Source organism: Citrus clementina, unplaced genomic scaffold (genome assembly GCF_000493195.1).
Source record: "Citrus clementina cultivar Clemenules unplaced genomic scaffold, Citrus_clementina_v1.0 scaffold_6, whole genome shotgun sequence".
Taxonomy (NCBI): domain Eukaryota; kingdom Viridiplantae; phylum Streptophyta; class Magnoliopsida; order Sapindales; family Rutaceae; genus Citrus; species Citrus x clementina.
The window spans coordinates 2,563,395-2,582,211 of NW_006262139.1; the positions used below are offsets into that span (position 1 = coordinate 2,563,395).

The 18,817-nt window shown below is 34.6% G+C and overlaps 2 protein-coding genes across 5 annotated transcripts; one reads left to right on the forward strand and one right to left on the reverse strand.

Moving 5' to 3' along the window:
• Window positions 1-8,509: 8,509 nt before the first annotated feature.
• LOC18039525 (transcription initiation factor TFIID subunit 8) lies at window positions 8,510-13,018 on the forward strand. 4 transcript variants are annotated; one of them, XM_006428330.2, is made up of 2 exons: window positions 8,510-10,340; window positions 11,334-13,018. In XM_006428330.2, the coding sequence occupies exon 1, from the start codon at window positions 9,062-9,064 to the stop codon at window positions 10,172-10,174; it is 1,113 nt and encodes a 370-aa protein (XP_006428393.1). In that variant the 5' UTR covers window positions 8,510-9,061; the 3' UTR covers window positions 10,175-10,340; window positions 11,334-13,018. The 4 variants fall into 4 exon arrangements, with proteins under 4 accessions (XP_006428393.1, XP_024037746.1, XP_024037747.1 ...); XM_024181978.1 differs by having other exon boundaries at window positions 12,382-13,018; XM_024181979.1 differs by having other exon boundaries at window positions 12,480-13,018.
• A 252-nt stretch (window positions 13,019-13,270) lies between these two features.
• On the reverse strand, window positions 13,271-15,406 carry LOC18038051 (membrane magnesium transporter). The gene is made up of 4 exons (XM_006428331.2): window positions 15,180-15,406; window positions 15,021-15,073; window positions 14,818-14,918; window positions 13,271-13,714 (listed from the first exon to the last, which is right to left on the reverse strand). Exons 1-4 carry the CDS (start codon window positions 15,250-15,252, stop codon window positions 13,621-13,623), a joined length of 321 nt encoding a protein of 106 aa, XP_006428394.1. The 5' UTR covers window positions 15,253-15,406; the 3' UTR covers window positions 13,271-13,620.
• Between the last annotated feature and the right edge of the window lie 3,411 nt (window positions 15,407-18,817).

The window sequence follows — 18,817 nt, forward strand, 5'->3', positions numbered from 1 at the left end:
ACCTTTTAACCGATTCAAATTCCTTTTTTTTTTTCTTCAAATTTTGAAAAATCTCATCTTGAAACCCTAGAACCAGCCGACTCTCATTCGTTCACTTTGACCCAAATTTCTTCGTCTTTCCAACCACATTTTCACCCACAAATCACTATCTCATCTCTAAAACTTCATTTTCACAATTTTTCTCATCCATGGCGGAACGACCTCCAAGGCGTGTTCGAACCAAGCACACTGCTTCACGCCGTTCCAGTCCACCCAGGTCTCCTCCTCAAGACTTCGAAAGTCTTCATTTTCCCGATGCTACCTCTGCTCAGCGATTCCGTGAGAAGTTTATGGGTAAACCCGTAACTCCCTCTTTTTCTCTTAACATTTCGGAGTTCTCGGATATTTCTGTTTGTGGTCACTCAATTACTCAAATGCTTAGTCATTGGAATCAAGCTTTAAGTGTTGATGAACCTATTTATGAAAATCTTGTTCGAGTCTTTTATTCAAACATAGATTTCTCCTCTTCTAGTCGTGACGAGCTTCATACATTTGTAGGAGGTATTCGTATTGAGCTTGATGAACCCGAATTATGTAGTATTCTAGGAATCGCTTATGGAGGATTAGATCTGTACACCTCTAGGAAAGAACTAGAGTTCAGTAATTTTCGTCATGTGGATGGTGTACGGAACATTTGTCGTCGTCGGGATCTTTCCGATGACATCTGCTCTTTGTCCTTTAGGTCTCAACTCCTCCATTTTCAGATTCGAATACTTCACATTATTCTCCAACACATGGTCACTCCTAGACAGGGGCACACTGATGAGGTCACTAGGCTTGATATTGGTCTTTTAGACTCTCTCATCCGTAGACGCCATGTGAGCCTATCCTACACTATTATGTGTCATATGCTGTCCACTCCTAAAGTCTCCAACCGATCCCTTCCTTATGGCAGCATCATCACTAGGATCCTGAACCACTTTCATGTTCCTATCGTCGAGCCTGTTTTTCTCGAAACTCGTAAGCTCGGTCGAGACATTATTTCTGCCATTGGTTTCTTTAAGAAGCGTGGGAAATGGGAAAAGACCACATCCTCCAAAAACGAAGCCACACTGATTGCACCCGAGGATGATCGCATGCTGAATGATGTCTACTCCGAGGATGAGCTGCCTGATTTCCGTCTTGGGGCTAGACCGCGTGTTCCTCGCCGAGCAGCAGCACCAGCAGCTCTTGTTTCACTAGCAGCAGATGCATCTCAGGATGACGAGCCTACCGAGACTGCCGTCCCTCCTGCGGCATCAGCTGTTCCTGAGGATCGCTTCCAGCAGCTTCTCGACCGAGTAGATGCCCTGTCCCAGCAGCAGCAGCAGCTTCGATCTGATTTTGCAACCTTTCGAGAGCAAATTTCTGATCAGCAGATGGAGTTAATTGCAGGACAGCGTCGCATTCTCGGCCACCTTGGATATGACCCCGGCAGTTCGTCTTCACAGCCTCCATCTTAGTTTTCTCTGTCCCTATGATATTCGCACAGACATTTCTCATTTCATGTTATTTGCCTTATGCATATGATGTTATTTATTTTGTGTTTATGCTTCTGATATCTCATGTTGGACATGTGCTCTTGATTTATGCTCAAGTTGTTTTTGGTATTATATTGATTATATTGCTCTTTCTGGAAGTGTGAATTTGTTGGTATGGAGGTTGGTTGATATGGTGGTATATTTATATGGAAGTGTTTCTCTTTTTAAACTTTGTGTGTTGTTGAGGAAATGCTCATATTTCAGGGGAGACTCTGCCCAAATTTCTCCAAACATAAGTCATTCATCGCGTCTCTTTCTTTTTGATGATGAAGGGGGAGAGAAATTGGCAATTGGCAAAATGCGAAATTGGTTTTGGCAAAATAGTATTGGCATGCATGAGTTTACTGGCATAAATTTCGTGTTTAAAATTTTGAGATTAACAGTTGAATATTTTTTTTAAGGGAGTTAACAAGTCTTTCAAAATTTCACTTAGGGGGAGCACATATTTAGGGGGAGCAAAATTGCACAAATATTTTCTTGAAAAGTTTGTCATCATCAAAAAGGGGGAGATTGTTGACATAAATTATTCCTTATTGATTTTGATGATAACAAACATGATTAAGATTGATTAATTGTTTTAAAAGCTCAACATAATTTTCATCTATTTTGACAAGTTTCATAAAGTATTTTTATAAAGATTTGGAGACAAAACAGTCATCTTGCAAAATAGTTCACTGCAGCAGTTTTTGTGGAAAACGGCGATCCGACATCTGTAGTAAACGGCTCGCCGATTTCAAGCAGAAATGGAGATTAGCCTCTGGACGAAAACGGCACACCGACATTTGTGATAAACGGCTCGCCGATATCAACCAGTAGCCTCTGGACCTAAACGGGGATCCGATATGTTGATAAAACGGCTCGCCGATATCAACCAGAACTGAAGGGTAGTCTCTGGACATTAACGGCGAACCGACATGTGTGATAAACGGCTCGCCGATATCAACCAGTAGCCTCTGGACCTAAACGGCGATCCGACATCTAGATAACGGCGATCCGACAATTTGAAAAATCAGCCCAACGGTCATATTGACCAGTCAAACGGCGATCCGACATCTAGCTAACGGTGATCCGACAGTGTGCAGAAAGTCAATAACGGCTAGTTTTCAGCTGCATCTATAAATAAGCTCATTCAAATTCAAACAAAGATTGATCACAACACGACCATTGAGCAAATATTTGAGAATACAATCTTCATAGAGCTTAAAACACATTCTCTCTTCATCTATTCACAAATTGGGCATTGATTTGTAATCTTAAATATTGTGTGAGAGAAAAACAATTTGTAATCTTTTACTTTGAGTAATTGTAAGTGTTGGGATACACTTGGGTTATGAGATTGGGGATAATCTCTTGTTGTAAAGGTCCATTGACACCTTGGAAGTCAAGTGTAAGCATTTGAAGCCTTGGAGGCTTGCTTAGTGGAATCCTCAAGCCCGGAAAGCTTGGAGGCGTGGACGTAGGCGAGGTTGGCCGAACCACGTAAAAATCTCGGTGTTCGAATCCCTCTTCCCTTATCTTTTTAAATTGTGATCATCTTAATTGTTATTGCTTTGAATTTGATTTATAATTGCATTAAGATTTTCTTTAATAAATTGAATAATTTTTTAGAATCCCAATTCACCCCCCCTCTTGGGTTGCATACTTGTATTTCAAATCGATCCCAACCGGCAGTTCCTCCACCGCTCCACGTTGCTGCATCACCCACACATTAGCATTGTCAGACTCAATAGTCAGCACTGGCTCACGCCCTGACTAGACAATCTCCTCTTCGTCCTCTCACATGAGCCACATTAATTTTTCAACATCAAACTTCAACCAAGTTTGAAAAACACCAGCTGCTGACATATTTGTTTCCTATTCTCTTCACCACAGATTATTTGGATTGGCTCCCACTGCTTCATGTGAACAGTACCGTATACGTGAATAGTACCCCGACATCAAAACTTCAATCAATGGCTCTGATACCACTGTTAGGAAATTGAACTTCCTCTCAAGATCACTCCAAGCAATTTATCAAGCAACAAATTAATAAGAAAATTAAATGGAGAATACACTAATCAAACAACACAAGATTTACGTGGAAAACTCCAAATCCGGAGAAAAACCACGGCCGTTGTCACAAGACAACCAGAGAAAAATATTCACTATGTAAAAAATTATTACAACCACTCTCAGAAATAATTTTCTCTCACCCAAGCCCCAAATACATAATCCTGAGAAATACCCCTTAACAAAGCAAACTCGTAATACCCATATTGAGGAGCCAAATGCTCCTTCAATATAACTACATGCTTAAGAATATTTCTCTCCCATGTTGGAAGCTCTCAATACAAATTAACACTTAGAATATCAGCAAACAAAAAATCTTATATTAATTAACACTTAGAATATGTTCATGCATACAAAAAATTATGGTGCGATTGGTATTGTTTTTCAAATTGTGTTTTTGAATTTCCTTTAAAAAATAAGAAGGATTAGTTTTTGGTGAAAATGAAAACGTGTTTGGTAGTTTATTTTAAAACTAACATCAAAAAAAGAAAAAGAGTAAAATGCGTTTGGTAGTTTGTCTGGAAAAATACAAATAGTAAAAATGTATTTGATATAATTTTTATGAAAATTGTTTTAGAATAGTTATATGATATGTATAAATTTTAAATTTATCTTTTTGTTATTTTAGATATTTTTAAAAAAATGAATAAACAAGTAAAATATTGTAGTAATAAATATTAATATAAAATTATAAGTTTTTATATTATTACAAAGTTTTATAAAATAAAATATTATAGAATAATTTATAGAACATCCATAATTATTTCAAAAGATTATTTATTATTTTATTTTAAAATAGTTTTAAACAAAAATTATTGCATAAACATAATAAAAATTACTGTATATATATCATTTTTAAACAAAAGTTTCATATTTGTATTTCATATCTCTTTAGGCCCACAATTGTTTTTAATGTTAAAAACCCACAAAAGTCACCAAAGTGTGGTCCCCATACAATTAATCCATGTAGAATAGAAAACAAAATTCAGAGACCGCAAATATTGTGTTTTGTGCATTTGGTAAGAAAAGTTAAAGATTGGAAACATTTCATTCTCCATAATTTTTCATTATAGCTACGAAACGCCTCGGCCAAATGCATTTTCTATTTTATTATTTTTGCAAAACAAAAAACACTCAATAAAAAATGATACCAAATGCACCCTTAATTTCTATATATTTATTAGTTTAATTAATTATGAAATTTAATAATTTATGTATAATGGCCGCTGCTTGGTTTATCAATTATCATCATCAAATAGTCCAATTACAAAAAGTAATCAATTTACATGCATATATATGTCTAATTTGGTGTTGTGTTATGACCTATGATAATTAAATTTTTTAAGTAGTAACTTGATGTAAGAATAATAATTACAAAAAAATTGATTGTACATGAATATATTATGATTTCAGATGTCTGCATTGGATAATTCAAGAGTTTACGACAACTCCCAATCAAATGAATCCAATTTTGATGAAGTTAATGGTGTACCACCAACTACTATTAATGCCCCATTCGAATAAAAAAGGAAAAGGTCATCGATGATGGCATCGGAACCACCTAACCCAAGAAAGAAAATGGCTCCAAGATCAATCATGTGGAAACATTTCACTAGATTAGCAAAATATTAGGATTGGTGCAAGTGTAACTATCGTGGTCAAGAATATGAATGTAAAAGTTTGTTGGATGGGACTAGCACATTGAGAAACCACCATGAAAGGTGTGAAGAGTACAAGAATTATTGAGACAACCAAGTAGTTTTACTTAAGAACCTACTAGTGAGAGTGAAGATAGTAGTCAGCTTGTGGTTAGAGGGCTTAGTTAGGATGTTGTTAAAAGGGTAACTGTTAAAATGATTTTTCTTGATGAGCTGTCATTTTCACATGTGGAGAATATCAGATTTAGGCATTTTTGTAGTGTTACATGTCCGAGATATGTTGTCCCATCACGTAGAACCATTACTAAGGATATCCTTATCTTGTTTTTGGCTGAAAAAGCTTCTTTGAAGAGTTATTGAGTGATAGTAAGCAAAAAGTCTCTCTTATCACTAATATTTGAACTTCGATTACGATGTCCGGTTATCTGGTAATAACAACTCACTTTATTGAAGATAATTAGCAGTTGCACAAAAAGATCATTAGTTTTAACATGGTTCCTAATCATAAAGGGGAGACAATTGGTAAGCAAATCGAAAAAATGCTTGCTTGATTGGGGTATCAAGAGTGTGTTCACAATCACCATGGATAGTGCCATTCAGTATTTGACGAATAAATTGAAGACTTGGAGAGATGATGCCTTACTGTTGGATGGTGAGTATTTGCATGTGCGTTGTTGTGCACACATTCTAAATCTTCTTGCTAATGAAGGGTTGGGGAAAATAGACAAGAGCATTGTTAGTATCCGTAATGCTGTGAAATATATGAGGTCATCTACTCCAAGATTTCAATCATTTAAAATTCATGTTGAGGAAGAGAAGATTTTAGGGCCGAATGGTCAGATTTCTTGAGGAAGTGAGATTTTAGATTATCATACTCGGTGGAATTCCACCTATATCATGTCAATGACTACTTTAAAGTTTAAGTCGGCTTCTGATTGAATATCAAACGAGGATAAGCTTTACAATGCTTATTTTCATGAAAAATAAGGTGCGGCTAGGAGTGGTAAGAGAAGGGAGGGGCCTCCGGGAAGTGATGATTGGGAAAATGCTCGGCGAATGGTTAGGTTTTTGTGGATTTTTTATGATGCCATGTTGACATTTTCTGTTTCGTTGAGGGTGACATCGAGTAATTGCTACAATGAGATATGCAAAGTTGAAAAAGCTTTGAATTCAATGTCTAAAAATGTTGATCCAAATTTGAAAGGGTTGACATTGAGCATGAAGGAAAAATTTGACAAGTATTAGGAGTGTATATTGAAAATAAACAAGTTGTTGATTGTTGCTATTATGCTAGATCCACGGAGCAAAATGAATTTCATAATAGTTTACTTTGAGAGTATATATGGCAAGGGTAGCGAGAAATGTGGTGAGATGAAAAGCATAGTGAAAAACACTTTGCATAGGCTTTATGAAGCATATAGTGCAAAACACCCAAGTGCAAGTCCAAGCCATGCTAGTGGTTGTGGGTTTAGTAGTGGGCTGACTTTTCTGGATTTTGGTGATGCCGATAATGATTATGAGGATCATTTCTCTAAATACACTGAGATGCTTGCTAAGACGAGAGATAACGTAGAATTGTCAAATGAGTTAGACTTTTACTTGATGGAAACAATTGAATTTCAAGTTCCTAATTCATTGATACTCAATTTAATATTTTGCTATAATGGAAGTTTAACAATTCGAAATATCCAATTTTATCACAAATAAAAAGAGATGTCCTTGCCACTCCAGTAGCTACTGTTGCATCCAAGTCAGCATTTAGTATAGAAGGTCATATTTTAGATAAATATAGGAGTTCTATGACTCCTGATATGGTGGAACCACTCATATTGACACAAAATTGGTTATGATGTTCATTTTTCGTGGATGCGACAACAAACCTTCAAGTGTTGGTTGAAAAAAATGAGTTTATGAATGCACTTGCGAAAGGTATAATATATAATTATTTTATGATTATGTTATTAAGACGTTTTGGTTTTTTATTTTATGAGTTATTTATTTTTAAGTCTTTTTGTTTCATATAGAGCTTCGTAAATCAACACAACCGGACCATCCAAGTGTTTCAACATGAAGACTTTTGGTTGGTCAGTTACTTGCTTCATCTAGGATTGGTGAATTATTAATCTTCATGTGTATCTTTATAAATATGAGTTGTTTGCGATTGAGGCTTATAGTTGCAATAATAGTTGGTTGAAAAAGAATAAATTATATGATTTGGTGGTGTTATGATGTTTTAGAAAGTAACAGTTGGGTAAAGAATGAAGGACTAATATATATATATTGGTTGTTGATGCTTGTTTGGTGGAGGTTAATTGTTGCCTAATGGACTGATTTGCTTTTTTTTTTCTTTTTTTTTTTTGTAGAATTGACTGATTTACTTTATCATTTTCTGTTTGTTGATGGAGAAATGGAGATGGTTTTACTTTAATTCAATAATTTTATGCACGTTTTTATTTTTTTGGATTAACTCATGACTTGGAAATTGGAATTGGAATTTGGAAGCTGCTTTCTTTATTGTTATTTTCTTTTATTGTTGTAATTTGTAGTGGAATATTTTCAATTTGGTGTTTTGATAACCTGAACATTTCATCATTTGCTTATTTTGCTATTTAACTGGTTTATTTTTGGCTAATATTGATTTGACCCGAATTATTAACCCGACCTAAATTATTAACCCAAGCTATTTTGCAACCCAAAATTTACAACTCGAAGCAAACCAAACCGCACTGAATAAAAATAATTTTTCAACCTGTTTGAGTTGAATTCTTAAATCCGAACGAGTTATAAATCGAACTAAAAACCAAAAAAACTACCAAAAGTCCCACCCCCTATATATTGCATATTAACTTGTTTTTTTAAAAAAATTCTTACAGCAGCCGTGGCCCCTGCATGTATCTTCGAAAGTCCCTTCCCTCGACTCAATTGTATTTCATCTGAATAAAAAAAAGTCTATGAGATTGTTTCCAAAATCAACAGGGTCTTTATGTATATTTGAACAAACGTCGGGGCCTTGGTAGCTTTTTCCCAAAACTAGTAAAAAGGGTTGAAAGTAAGTAGCAAAGGAGAGTTTGGTAATTTGCTTATATAAAACCCAGTACAGCGAGCGCAGAATTTCTATACGCGGACGAGTAGTGCTTAGAAATATTGAACTTTTTTTTAAGAGAAAAAATAAAAAATAAAAAAATAAAAAAATAAAAAAATAAAAAAATAAAAAGAAAATATTGTGCACTGATTGGGTAAATAAGTTTATAAATAAACCCAACCAAAGCTTCACTTCATCGTCTCAATAGTCATCAGCTGTTTCACTTGTCCCTCAGCCGATCCACCTTCCTCTTTTTTGGGGTCTTACTGGGGTTTTTCAATTTCTCAAAATTCGCTCCATATCCCAAAATCCCTTTTTCACAAATTCAAAATTCACTTTTTTTTTCTTCCCTAGGGTTTATTATTATTTACTTTGTTACAATTTTTCGCTCAATTTTCTTCAGTTTTAAGGATAACGGATTTGGCTCTCTGGGATTGTCAATTCTAATGAGTTAGCATTCTTTGTTGATTAATTAGCGATTACTTGTGTCCAATTTTCAAATTTTGTAGTTTCTAGGGTTTGCAACCTTTCCAACGGTTCTTTTCCCTGTTTGCTTGCTGAGAAAACGCGAGAAACGGGAAGGGAAATTAATGTTTTAATTGGGTTCTTTTAGTAGTGTCAGTTGAAATAATTTCCGACTTAGAGTTGGGTGTTAATGGGGTGAATAATGAGAGATTGCGATAAAACCCTAGTTTTGATATGAGGTTTTGAACATGAACCATGGAGGTGGAGAGAGCACATCAAGGAGCGAATCCAGAACCGACACGTCATCAGACAGACCTAAAGCCGAAGACTTTAGTCGAGCAGTGTCGAAAATGGCGGTTGCACAGATATGTGAGAGCGTGGGCTTTCAGGGATTCAAGGACTCGGCATTGGACGCCCTTTTGGATATTGCAATTCGATACATCTGTGACTTAGGTAAAACATCCAGCTTTCAAGCTAACTTAGCCTGTAGAACTGAATGTAATTTGTTTGATATAATTCGCGGAATAGAAGATTTAGAAGTGTTAAAGGGGTTTATGGGTGCCGCAGAGATTGGTAAATGTCTTGTGGGTTCGGGGATAGTTAAAGAAATAATTGACTTTGTGGAGTCGAAGGAGGAAATCCCCTTTGCACAGCCAATCCCACAATATCCTGTTATTAGGAGTCGGAGATTGATACCGAGTTTTGAAGAAATGAATGAAACACCACCTGGGAAGCATATTCCATCTTGGTTGCCAGCTTTTCCCGATCCTCATACGTATATATATACACCTATGTGGAATGAGAGGAAGTCGGATCCTCGTGCTGATAAGATTGAACTAGCGAGGCAAAGGAGAAAGGCAGAGATGGCTTTGTTGAGTTTGCAGCAGAGGTTGGTGTGCAATGGTGAAACCGGAACTTCAGCCTCAAGGCCTGCAAATGATGAGGAAGAGCTACTCAAAACTGGTAGTAACCCCTTTTTTGCAAAGCCATTGCAATCTGGAGAGAAAGATATATCTCCAGTTGGCTTGCCAGCTAAGCTTAAAGATAAAATGTCTGGGGGGAACCATATGTCTGTGATGGAGGCATTTGCTCCTGCTATTGAAGCAGTGAAAGTTAGTGGATTTAGTGATGATGCAGATGGTGATAGGAGGTATCTTCCCGAGAAGAGGCCAGCTGTTCATTTTAAATTTAGAGCTGGCAAGAAATTTTTGGGTGAAATTTTGGATTCAAGTCTTCAGAAGAAGGGTGGTAGAAGAAGTGCATCATTTTGGCGGGATGAGGAGAAGGATGACAAGAAGAGAAGAGCTGAGTTCATTCTTAAACAATCTATAGAAAATCCACAAGAACTCTCTCAGTTGTAAATTAGTTTCGTTTCTAGCCTGCTTGGTAGCAATTATTTTAGTTTAGGAATTGGTGCTAGCAGAAGGCTTTGGGTGCCCAAGGTAGGGGCATGCTATTACTCTGGTATTGGTATCATGGGAATTCTGTTGGGAATCCTGTCTCATCCCACTCTAACAATTTTAATAGGTACGTGAGTGCTTGTTTTCAAGTTGTTCTTGTTCAAGTCTAGACTGATTCTTTGAAAATGAAATTTTTACTCTTTTAACCATAATGTTGTAATTTTACAGTCACTTGTTGTAGTGTATTGATATATTGAATTCTGAGTTTCTAGTATTCACAACTATTTTCTTCCTTTGATATGTGATAAGATGGATATATTCTGCACTGCCTTTTTGCATCTTTTTATCATTAATGTCAAATAGTTGACAAATTGATCAGTTAATTTTGAGGGTAAAAGCCAACTAAGGAATTACATACTTTAAGAAAGTTAGTGCCAACAATAATATGGGAAGATAGAAAGAAGAAAATCCCTAATATTAATCAGACCATGCAGTCCTGAAAAGGTGGAAAGATTTTCTTAAGATTGACTGACTGAGTTTTAGGATTGTGGTGGCGGACGAATAATTTTATGCTCATACAGCATGCCAATATTTGTACATTACTTGTTTGAAAGCCTTTCTGAAGTTAATTTTGTGCTGTTTTATAAGTTTCTTGGTATCAACATATGGTTTTTGTTTCTAAAGAGGAGAAAAATAGTTACATAAATTTCATATGTTAGTTATCAGAGATGGTTAGTTGCGGTCTTGCTTGCAGTCCACCATTTCCAACCTTTAGAAACCAATTTTCTTGTTTCCAGAGAGAATGTTCTTGATATTTGCAGTTATTATTATTAATATTATTATTATTATTATTATTATCATTTATTATTATTATTATTATTATTTTTATTTTTTGGGGGGTTAGCTGTGTATTGTTTTGATGTCATCATCATGAATACAATGACTACAATTATAACAGCTCCAAATTGAATTTGTGTGGTTTCTCCACTATTCCAATATGCTTTTCTGATGGGATACTTATGATCATGCCTGCTTGACATGGGATGACTAGTACACCCTTTGATTGAGTCCAAATTCTCTCTGTGTCATTTAATAACCTGATAAAGAATGGATCCACAAGGTATCGGAATGGAACAGAAGGTTTCTGTACCTGACCATTGCTCAGCACAACTACAGGGAAATGCCCTTTCTTGACAGTTCCAAAGCTGTATGTGCATCTGTTACTCGTGCGGTCTCTTGCTTCCCCTGAAATGGAAGTGAAAATGTTTTTGTAACTGCTTCATTGCATTCTTAACCCTGAAAAAGGAGGAAGTATTGCTGTATTCTTGTTTTGGCCGATCCATGTCCTTTGAGCTATCTGTTTTCAGACTTTTCCTTCTTCAAATCCTGCCTCTGTTTTGGTTTTTGTTTCTTGCCTATTGGAAAATTTCATTGGGTATAAATATAACCCGGTTTGGTGATTTGGTGATTTTGAATGCTCTTCAGAAGGTCTTGTAAGGTCACCTGCATTGCTTTTCTCCAAACAAATGAGTGGTTAGTAAATGTTTTGTTTACAAAGGTGTTACAGTGATGAAATTTTGTGGTGAATGGTATGATAAACGGATTATCTTCAATGTTTTTCCTTTATAAGTTTCATTTAAGTAAATGAAGATGTTGACATTTAGTGTATCAATGCTAAATTACAGTTTACCATCCTGAAAATGTAGGGGATACCTTTTATATGTATAATTAAACTTCCTGTAATTTCAATCATTTGCCATATGCCAGGCCTGGTAAAATTTCTCTTAGATTAAGCTCTTTCCGTATTCACAACTTGGAATATATTCTGAGTTTTACCTATCTGGAAATTTTTATGAAGCATTGTTGTTGGGGGATCATTTTGACCATTGAATGTTTTTGCGAAGCCTAGAGGAGAAAATAACTTGATAGGATTGTGGAGAAATTTTTACGAGTTTTGTATGTTTAATATTATTAAACCTGGAGAAAATGGCTTAAGTTTATATAATCAAGAATCATTTTGCTGCAGAGTGGCATGCATCTGCCAGAATGCGTGTTTCTGTTCAGTGATAATCACTATTATTTTGTTCAATTGAATTGTTGCATTTTTCAGTTGTCTTCCTTGTTCAGTTATAGTCTATTTTGTTCAATTGAATTCTTTCATTTTTCAGCTGTCTTCCTTATCTATCCATATGTTCAACGAAGTGATTGCCTGCTTGAAAGTTATAAGCAGGTCACCATGAATGGTGTTAGTTTTTGCGTGCGACAGGTCATCATGAATGGTGCTAATTTTTGCGTGCGACAGGTCATCATGAATGGTGCTAATTTTTGCGTGCCTCTTAAGTTACTACATTTTGAACCTATTTCAGCAACCGAACCATTTCAGGAGTTTCATGTTTATACATTGAAGATCATCGGTTATAACCAGGGTAGCTGCTATCCCGCTGCAAATATTTAACAACTTTCAAATGCTGCCTTCTTGACAAAACCAGACAGGATTCTTGATCTTCGTCAGTTTAGTGTTACCAGACTGCAACGTAGAGCTTCTGGGGGTTAATGCAAACACCGCCCCCTAAAAATACACTTATGTATCAGTATTTAGCATTCCTGAGGTTAATGCAAACACCGCCATGTAATGCAGTATTTAGCATCTATCATTTGCAGCCAGGTTAATCATACATGAAGCTCTTTCCATATCTGCAATTCAGAAAACATTCTGAGTTTCTGTTGGATGATATTCAGCCTTGAGATGCTACAGCTCCACAATCTATTGCATCATAGCCAGAATGTGCTTGTGTTCAGTCATAATCACTGTCGTTTTGTTCAATCTAAAAATTGCATTCTCCAGCTGAACAATCCAGGATTTATTGATTAATCATATTAGACTCTAGTTGAAATGGAACCACGTCAAATAATATTGCCACATATTCATCAGTTGCTATGAATCTTTAGAATACGACTGTAAAATGTCCTTGAAGTGGGCTAAGATGTTTAAGATCTCCGACGAGGAAAACAAACATTATCTTCCTGGTGAAAACATATTTCGATGATATCAGTGTAAAATGCAAATTAAGATGATCCGTTTTCATTCAATGTTCACCAGACAAGGCTCAAGACTGATGCAAACATCATTCTACAAAAATCTGAATGAGACTTCAATAAACACATAAAATTATAGACCATTTGTTTGGAAAGATAAACAAGAGAAGCAAATAACGGCAGATAAAGAAAGATCATCTAATAACCAAAATTAGTTGAGACAATAGGTAAAAGCCAAATGTTTATCCCCTCAACCCGTTTCAACTTCACACACTGTCCCAAAGCGCTCTCCTTGGTTAAGCTTCAAGAAAATTCTTTCAATTGAAAAGAAACTGCCTTGATGTTACAGCTTCAATTCAAAAGAAACAGCCTCAAAGTTTCAGCTTCATGTCTATTTCTGAACGGAAGACTTTCGCACGATGGTTAAAGATCATGAAATCTAAGTTGCCTGGCAAAGAAACCATCCTGCACGCAAGAATACAAAAATCCTTAAGTAAGTGAGCCAAGGAACTTTTTACGATAAAAGAATATTGCTAGCAGTCACATCAGCTGTCCTCTTACATTAGTGACCTCTAGCCATACATAATAAAAGAGAAGCTACTCAGAATTTTAGTACCCTAGGTTTATCTGCCATCCACCATTTTATGGTTACGTATATTATTCACCTTGCTGCATTTGCATGAAACTTGCTGTGCACCTTTGACCAGAGTCAGGGCAGATAATATAGTGTAGAAGCAAGTGATTAGTGTGTTGAATAGGACAGGATGTTGTCTTGGGGTACTGCCATTTAATATAAGCATGGTCATACATTCATCATATAATAACACATATGGCGAGTGTTGTATTTATTCTGGTGGTCAGGATACTTGCCTAAAGACACAGATATTTGGGTTATTCCCAGTCCTTATAAATTCATCTAAGGAAACAAAGGGGCACATGTTAATTTAGGCATAGAATTGGTAGAAAATCTCCACTCTTTAGATTCTTAATCTCCCATTTAGGGGTTCTTTTGGCTCCCAGCAAGCACAAGTGTGGACTAGGGGAGCTATGTCAAATTACATAAACTTAAGGCGTCCTAGGAATAAAGTTTACAGTGATGTTTAACATACAGATATGAGAAGTCATGCAACAGACAACTATACTTAAATCTTCTAAACTATCTGTCATCTATAAATGCCTGTATATGTTTAGGCAAAAAGGGATGAGACACTCAAATCTAGCAACACAATGTACGGGTGCCACATCCAGCAGACCAATATGCATCATACACCAAAAAAAAACAGTTTCTTCAATTATGCTTCACTTTGCACAGTATGCACATAAGCCTAGGGCATTATCAGAACTGTAAAACAAAGTTTACTAGTAATTTTTGTTTTTTTTTTCCAAAATCCCACCATTGTCCATACTTATATGTTAAGCAAATCATATTGACACACATTTGTTGTAGCATCAGGAAACCAGTCTTACAGATCAATTGCAAGATTCTAAGCTTATGTGGCAACAAAAATGGCATAATTGGCGCAATCGTATTGGACATATATGAATTCAAGGAGACCAAACTAGCATACCTATTTTCGTCAGAGTCGGGATGAATGGACAGAAATTTCCCCGGCACGATTAGTGCTGCCCACATGCATAATACTAACCCTAGAAGCAACTCAATCACCACCTGAATTTCCAGAAACAAAATCAAAAGACTTAAGCAAGCAAGAAGAAAATTTAAAAAGTTATTTGAAGGAAAAAATGGAAAAGAAAATCTAGCAGTACTCACATTCATTGGAGGATTAGAAAACTCCTCTTCCATGATTTTCAACAAGCCCCTAACTGCCACCAAATCAAATCAATTCAAATTAAATAATTTTTTTTTTGTCTAAACAAAAATCAATTTAAATCACAAAACATAAAATTAGTTGGAAGATTAGGGAATTACACTGAACTGTTGAATAAGCGGCGTGAGCGAGAATTGAAACTCCAAGCACTCCAACAATGAAACCTAAACCCATTCTTCAAGTTTCGTTTCTCAGATTCGTTCTACAAGATCTCTGAAGATCCACGGATTGCTGTGCTGGCGCGATCTTCCCGGTGGAAACTCCAAAGCAGAACTTGGACCACTTGGTTAGCCTAAACGCTGCCGTTTTTATAATAGACATAAGTGTTCATAGTCAATGGACTACGGCACAACTTATCGAATAGATATAAGTGTTTAATTATATAAACTCTTTTTTAAATTTTAATTGTTCCTCGATTATTTTTTAGTTAACTTTTTGAAGATTAGATAAAACTCTGTTTGGTATAATTTTCTAAATAAAAATTATTTAAATAGAGTTATTATAAATAAAATTTTTACCAAAAAAATTTAATTGTTTATTAAAAATTATAAAACTACTTTAAAAGACAAGTTTTTTAGAGTTATGCTATAAAAAAAATGAAATAAAATTATCAAATAAGTGAATAATATTTTAGATAACTTAACATTTAAAAAAAAAACTTTTCAACCTCTACTCTTAAAAGCTCAAAATTTAATTTTTTACTAATAGAGTTACAATAACTTATTTAATTTTCAAAGTTCTACAAAAAAAAATAACTAAACAATAACAAAAATTGGATAAGAGCTTATGAGATTAAATAAACACTTATGACTATTAGATAGACTATATCAAATAGGTATAAAGCTATTTTGCTAAGCAAAAGCTTAAATTTTCGACTTTTGGGAGCAGAAGGTGAAAAACTTTTTAAAATATTAAATTATGTAAAATATTTATTTGACAATCTTATTTATTTTTTTAATATAATAACATAGCCTTAAAAATTTTACTTATTAAAGTAATTTTATAATTTTTAATAAAAGTTATGATTGACAACCAAACAACTAAAATATTTTTGATGAAACTTATATATATAAAAGCTCTACTAACAAAAACTTTATTTAAATAAACTCTATTTAAAAATTATACCAAGTGATTAATAATAAGTGCCTTGATATAGCTTATCTAATAAGTAATCCCAAAAGTTATTTTCATAATTTCAATTGTTGTCTAATCTTATTTTGAGTACAATTTTTAAAAATTATATCAATTATTTTATTTTTAATAGTAAAATTTTAAAATTTTAAGAGTAGAAATCACATAATTTTATTAAAAATTAAAAAAAAATATTTAAATTAATTTGTAACATTTAATAAAATTTTTTATTAGCAACCACATAAATAACTTTCTTTTAATAAAAGCTCTATTTATAAAAAATTTACTAATAAAAACTCTATTCAAAGAGTTTCAGTGAATTTCCACTTTGCATGTACTTTTGATATTTTGTTTTTGGGTATTTTTAATTACATGTGCGTGTATGTTGTTCAGATGTTCAATAAATTACTATATTGTAAAATATACTTGTATGTTGAATCAACGAATTATGACTCCTGCCAAAATAAAGCTGTGATTTTGAAGAGTGTGGCTAAATAATGTGTATGCTGTGATAACACCATAGCATAGGAAATTTATAAACAAAACAATTCAAAACAATTTTTTTTTGTCATTAATTATGAAAGCGCATAATAATGAAAAAAGTTCGTGTATGCAATGTTGTGATTTTATGATTATCCAGCCAATAGTCCAATATTGTTATGCTTCATCTCTTTTTACAAAGAGTTTGTAATTCTATGAGTACTTAATATTGTAACTCATAGTTGGAAGAAATTTAAAAACCTATCATGATGAGGTTAGAAATTTAAAATTGCAGTTGATTAGAAATTAAGGACAACAAATTTCAAGAATAATGTGAGTTTATGAAATTTTTGTGATTAATGTTAGGATTATTGTCTCTTATCTATCAAAATAGCTCCTCTTAAATGAAATAAATACAAATTCAGGAATGTAATATCCCATATTATTAGCGATTGAGTTCTTAAACTAGTTTAAACATTACGAACACTATTAAGTATGAAGATGCATTTTAAATTGCGAAGCCCAATAACAAAAACCGTAATGGCTATGTGCTCAAAACGGACAATATCTACTTAGTTGTTGTGCCCAAACCGTAATGGCTATGGTTGAATATTCCATGAGGAATGTGGCGGTTAGGTGAGGTGTACTAGCAAGGTATCTAGGGCACACTTATGTCACAGTAGAGGCTAATGATAGGTAATTATTTAATCACTGTAGTAGTTTTATTTAAGTAATTAAAGCTTTGTGATGTGAATTGCCCATAATGATAAGATAACTACCATAGTGTTAGATACTTGACCATGATGATAGGTAACCACTGTAGTAGTTATTTAAGTACCCATAATGATAGACATGAACTGCCCGTAATGATCAGATAACTATCTTTAGTGTTAGATACCTAACCATGATGATAGGTAACCATTGTGGTAATTATTTAAGTACCTATAATGATAAGCTATTGGTAGGTAGTTATTTAACCATTACAATAGTTATTGAAGTACTTAAAGCCTTGTGACGTGATTGAAACTGTCTATAATGATCATATAACTATCCATAGTGTTAGATATCTAACCATGATGATAAGTAGCCACAGTAGTGGTTATTTAAGTACCCATAATGATAGGTAGTTATTTAACCACTGTAGTAGTTCTTTAAGTACTCAAATAATTAAGGGAGTTACTCCAGAATGAAGCCACCCATAGTGTTAGATACCTAACCATGATGATAAGTAAGCACTATAGTAGTTATTTAAGAACTTAAATAATTAAGAGAGTTGCTCCAAGATGAAGCTAAAAGATAGGTCGAAGGGAGGCAAGCCAAAAAGGAAGCTAAGAGACAGCCAAGGAGGCATAGTGCCCATAATGACTAGATAACTACCTATAGCACATAATGGCTAGATAATTAACCGTGATGATAGGTAACCACTGTAGTAGTTATTTAAGTACTTAAATCATTGAGGGAGTTACTCTATGATAAAGCCATTAAATAACTACCTATAACACAAAATGGTTAGATACTTAACCATGATGACATGTAACCATTGTAGTAGTTATTTAAGTACTTAAATCATTGAGGGAGTTACTCTAGGATGAAGCTAAAAGATAGGTCGAAGGGAGGTAAACTAAAAAGGAAGTAAGGAGCTAGACAAGGAGGCAAGCAAAGGGGCAATCGGGAGGCAGGCTAAGTTATAAGCAAGAGCAGTAGAGGCAGGCCAAGGTGCAACCGTGGACCAAAGTGGAAGCAAGCCAAGGTACAGTTAAGAGCACTAGAGGCAAGCAAAGGTGTAACCCTAGACTAAAGTGGTCAGAGTTTGGGAAACAATTGAGAGAACTAGGGTACACCTATATACCAAGAATGGTTAAATAATTACTGCGTAAGTTATTTATGCTTTGTGACATAATTGGAATTGTCCACAATGATTAGATAACTATCTATAGCACAGAATGGTTAGATAACTAGCCATGATGATATATATATGATGTAGTAGTTATTTAAGTACTTAAATTATTGAAAGAGTTACTTTAGGATGAGACCAAAAGACACGTGGAAGAAAGGCAAGCTGAAAAGAAAGCCAAGAGGCAGCTAAAAAGGTAATTAAGAGATAGGCCAAGGTATTATAAAGTTAGGC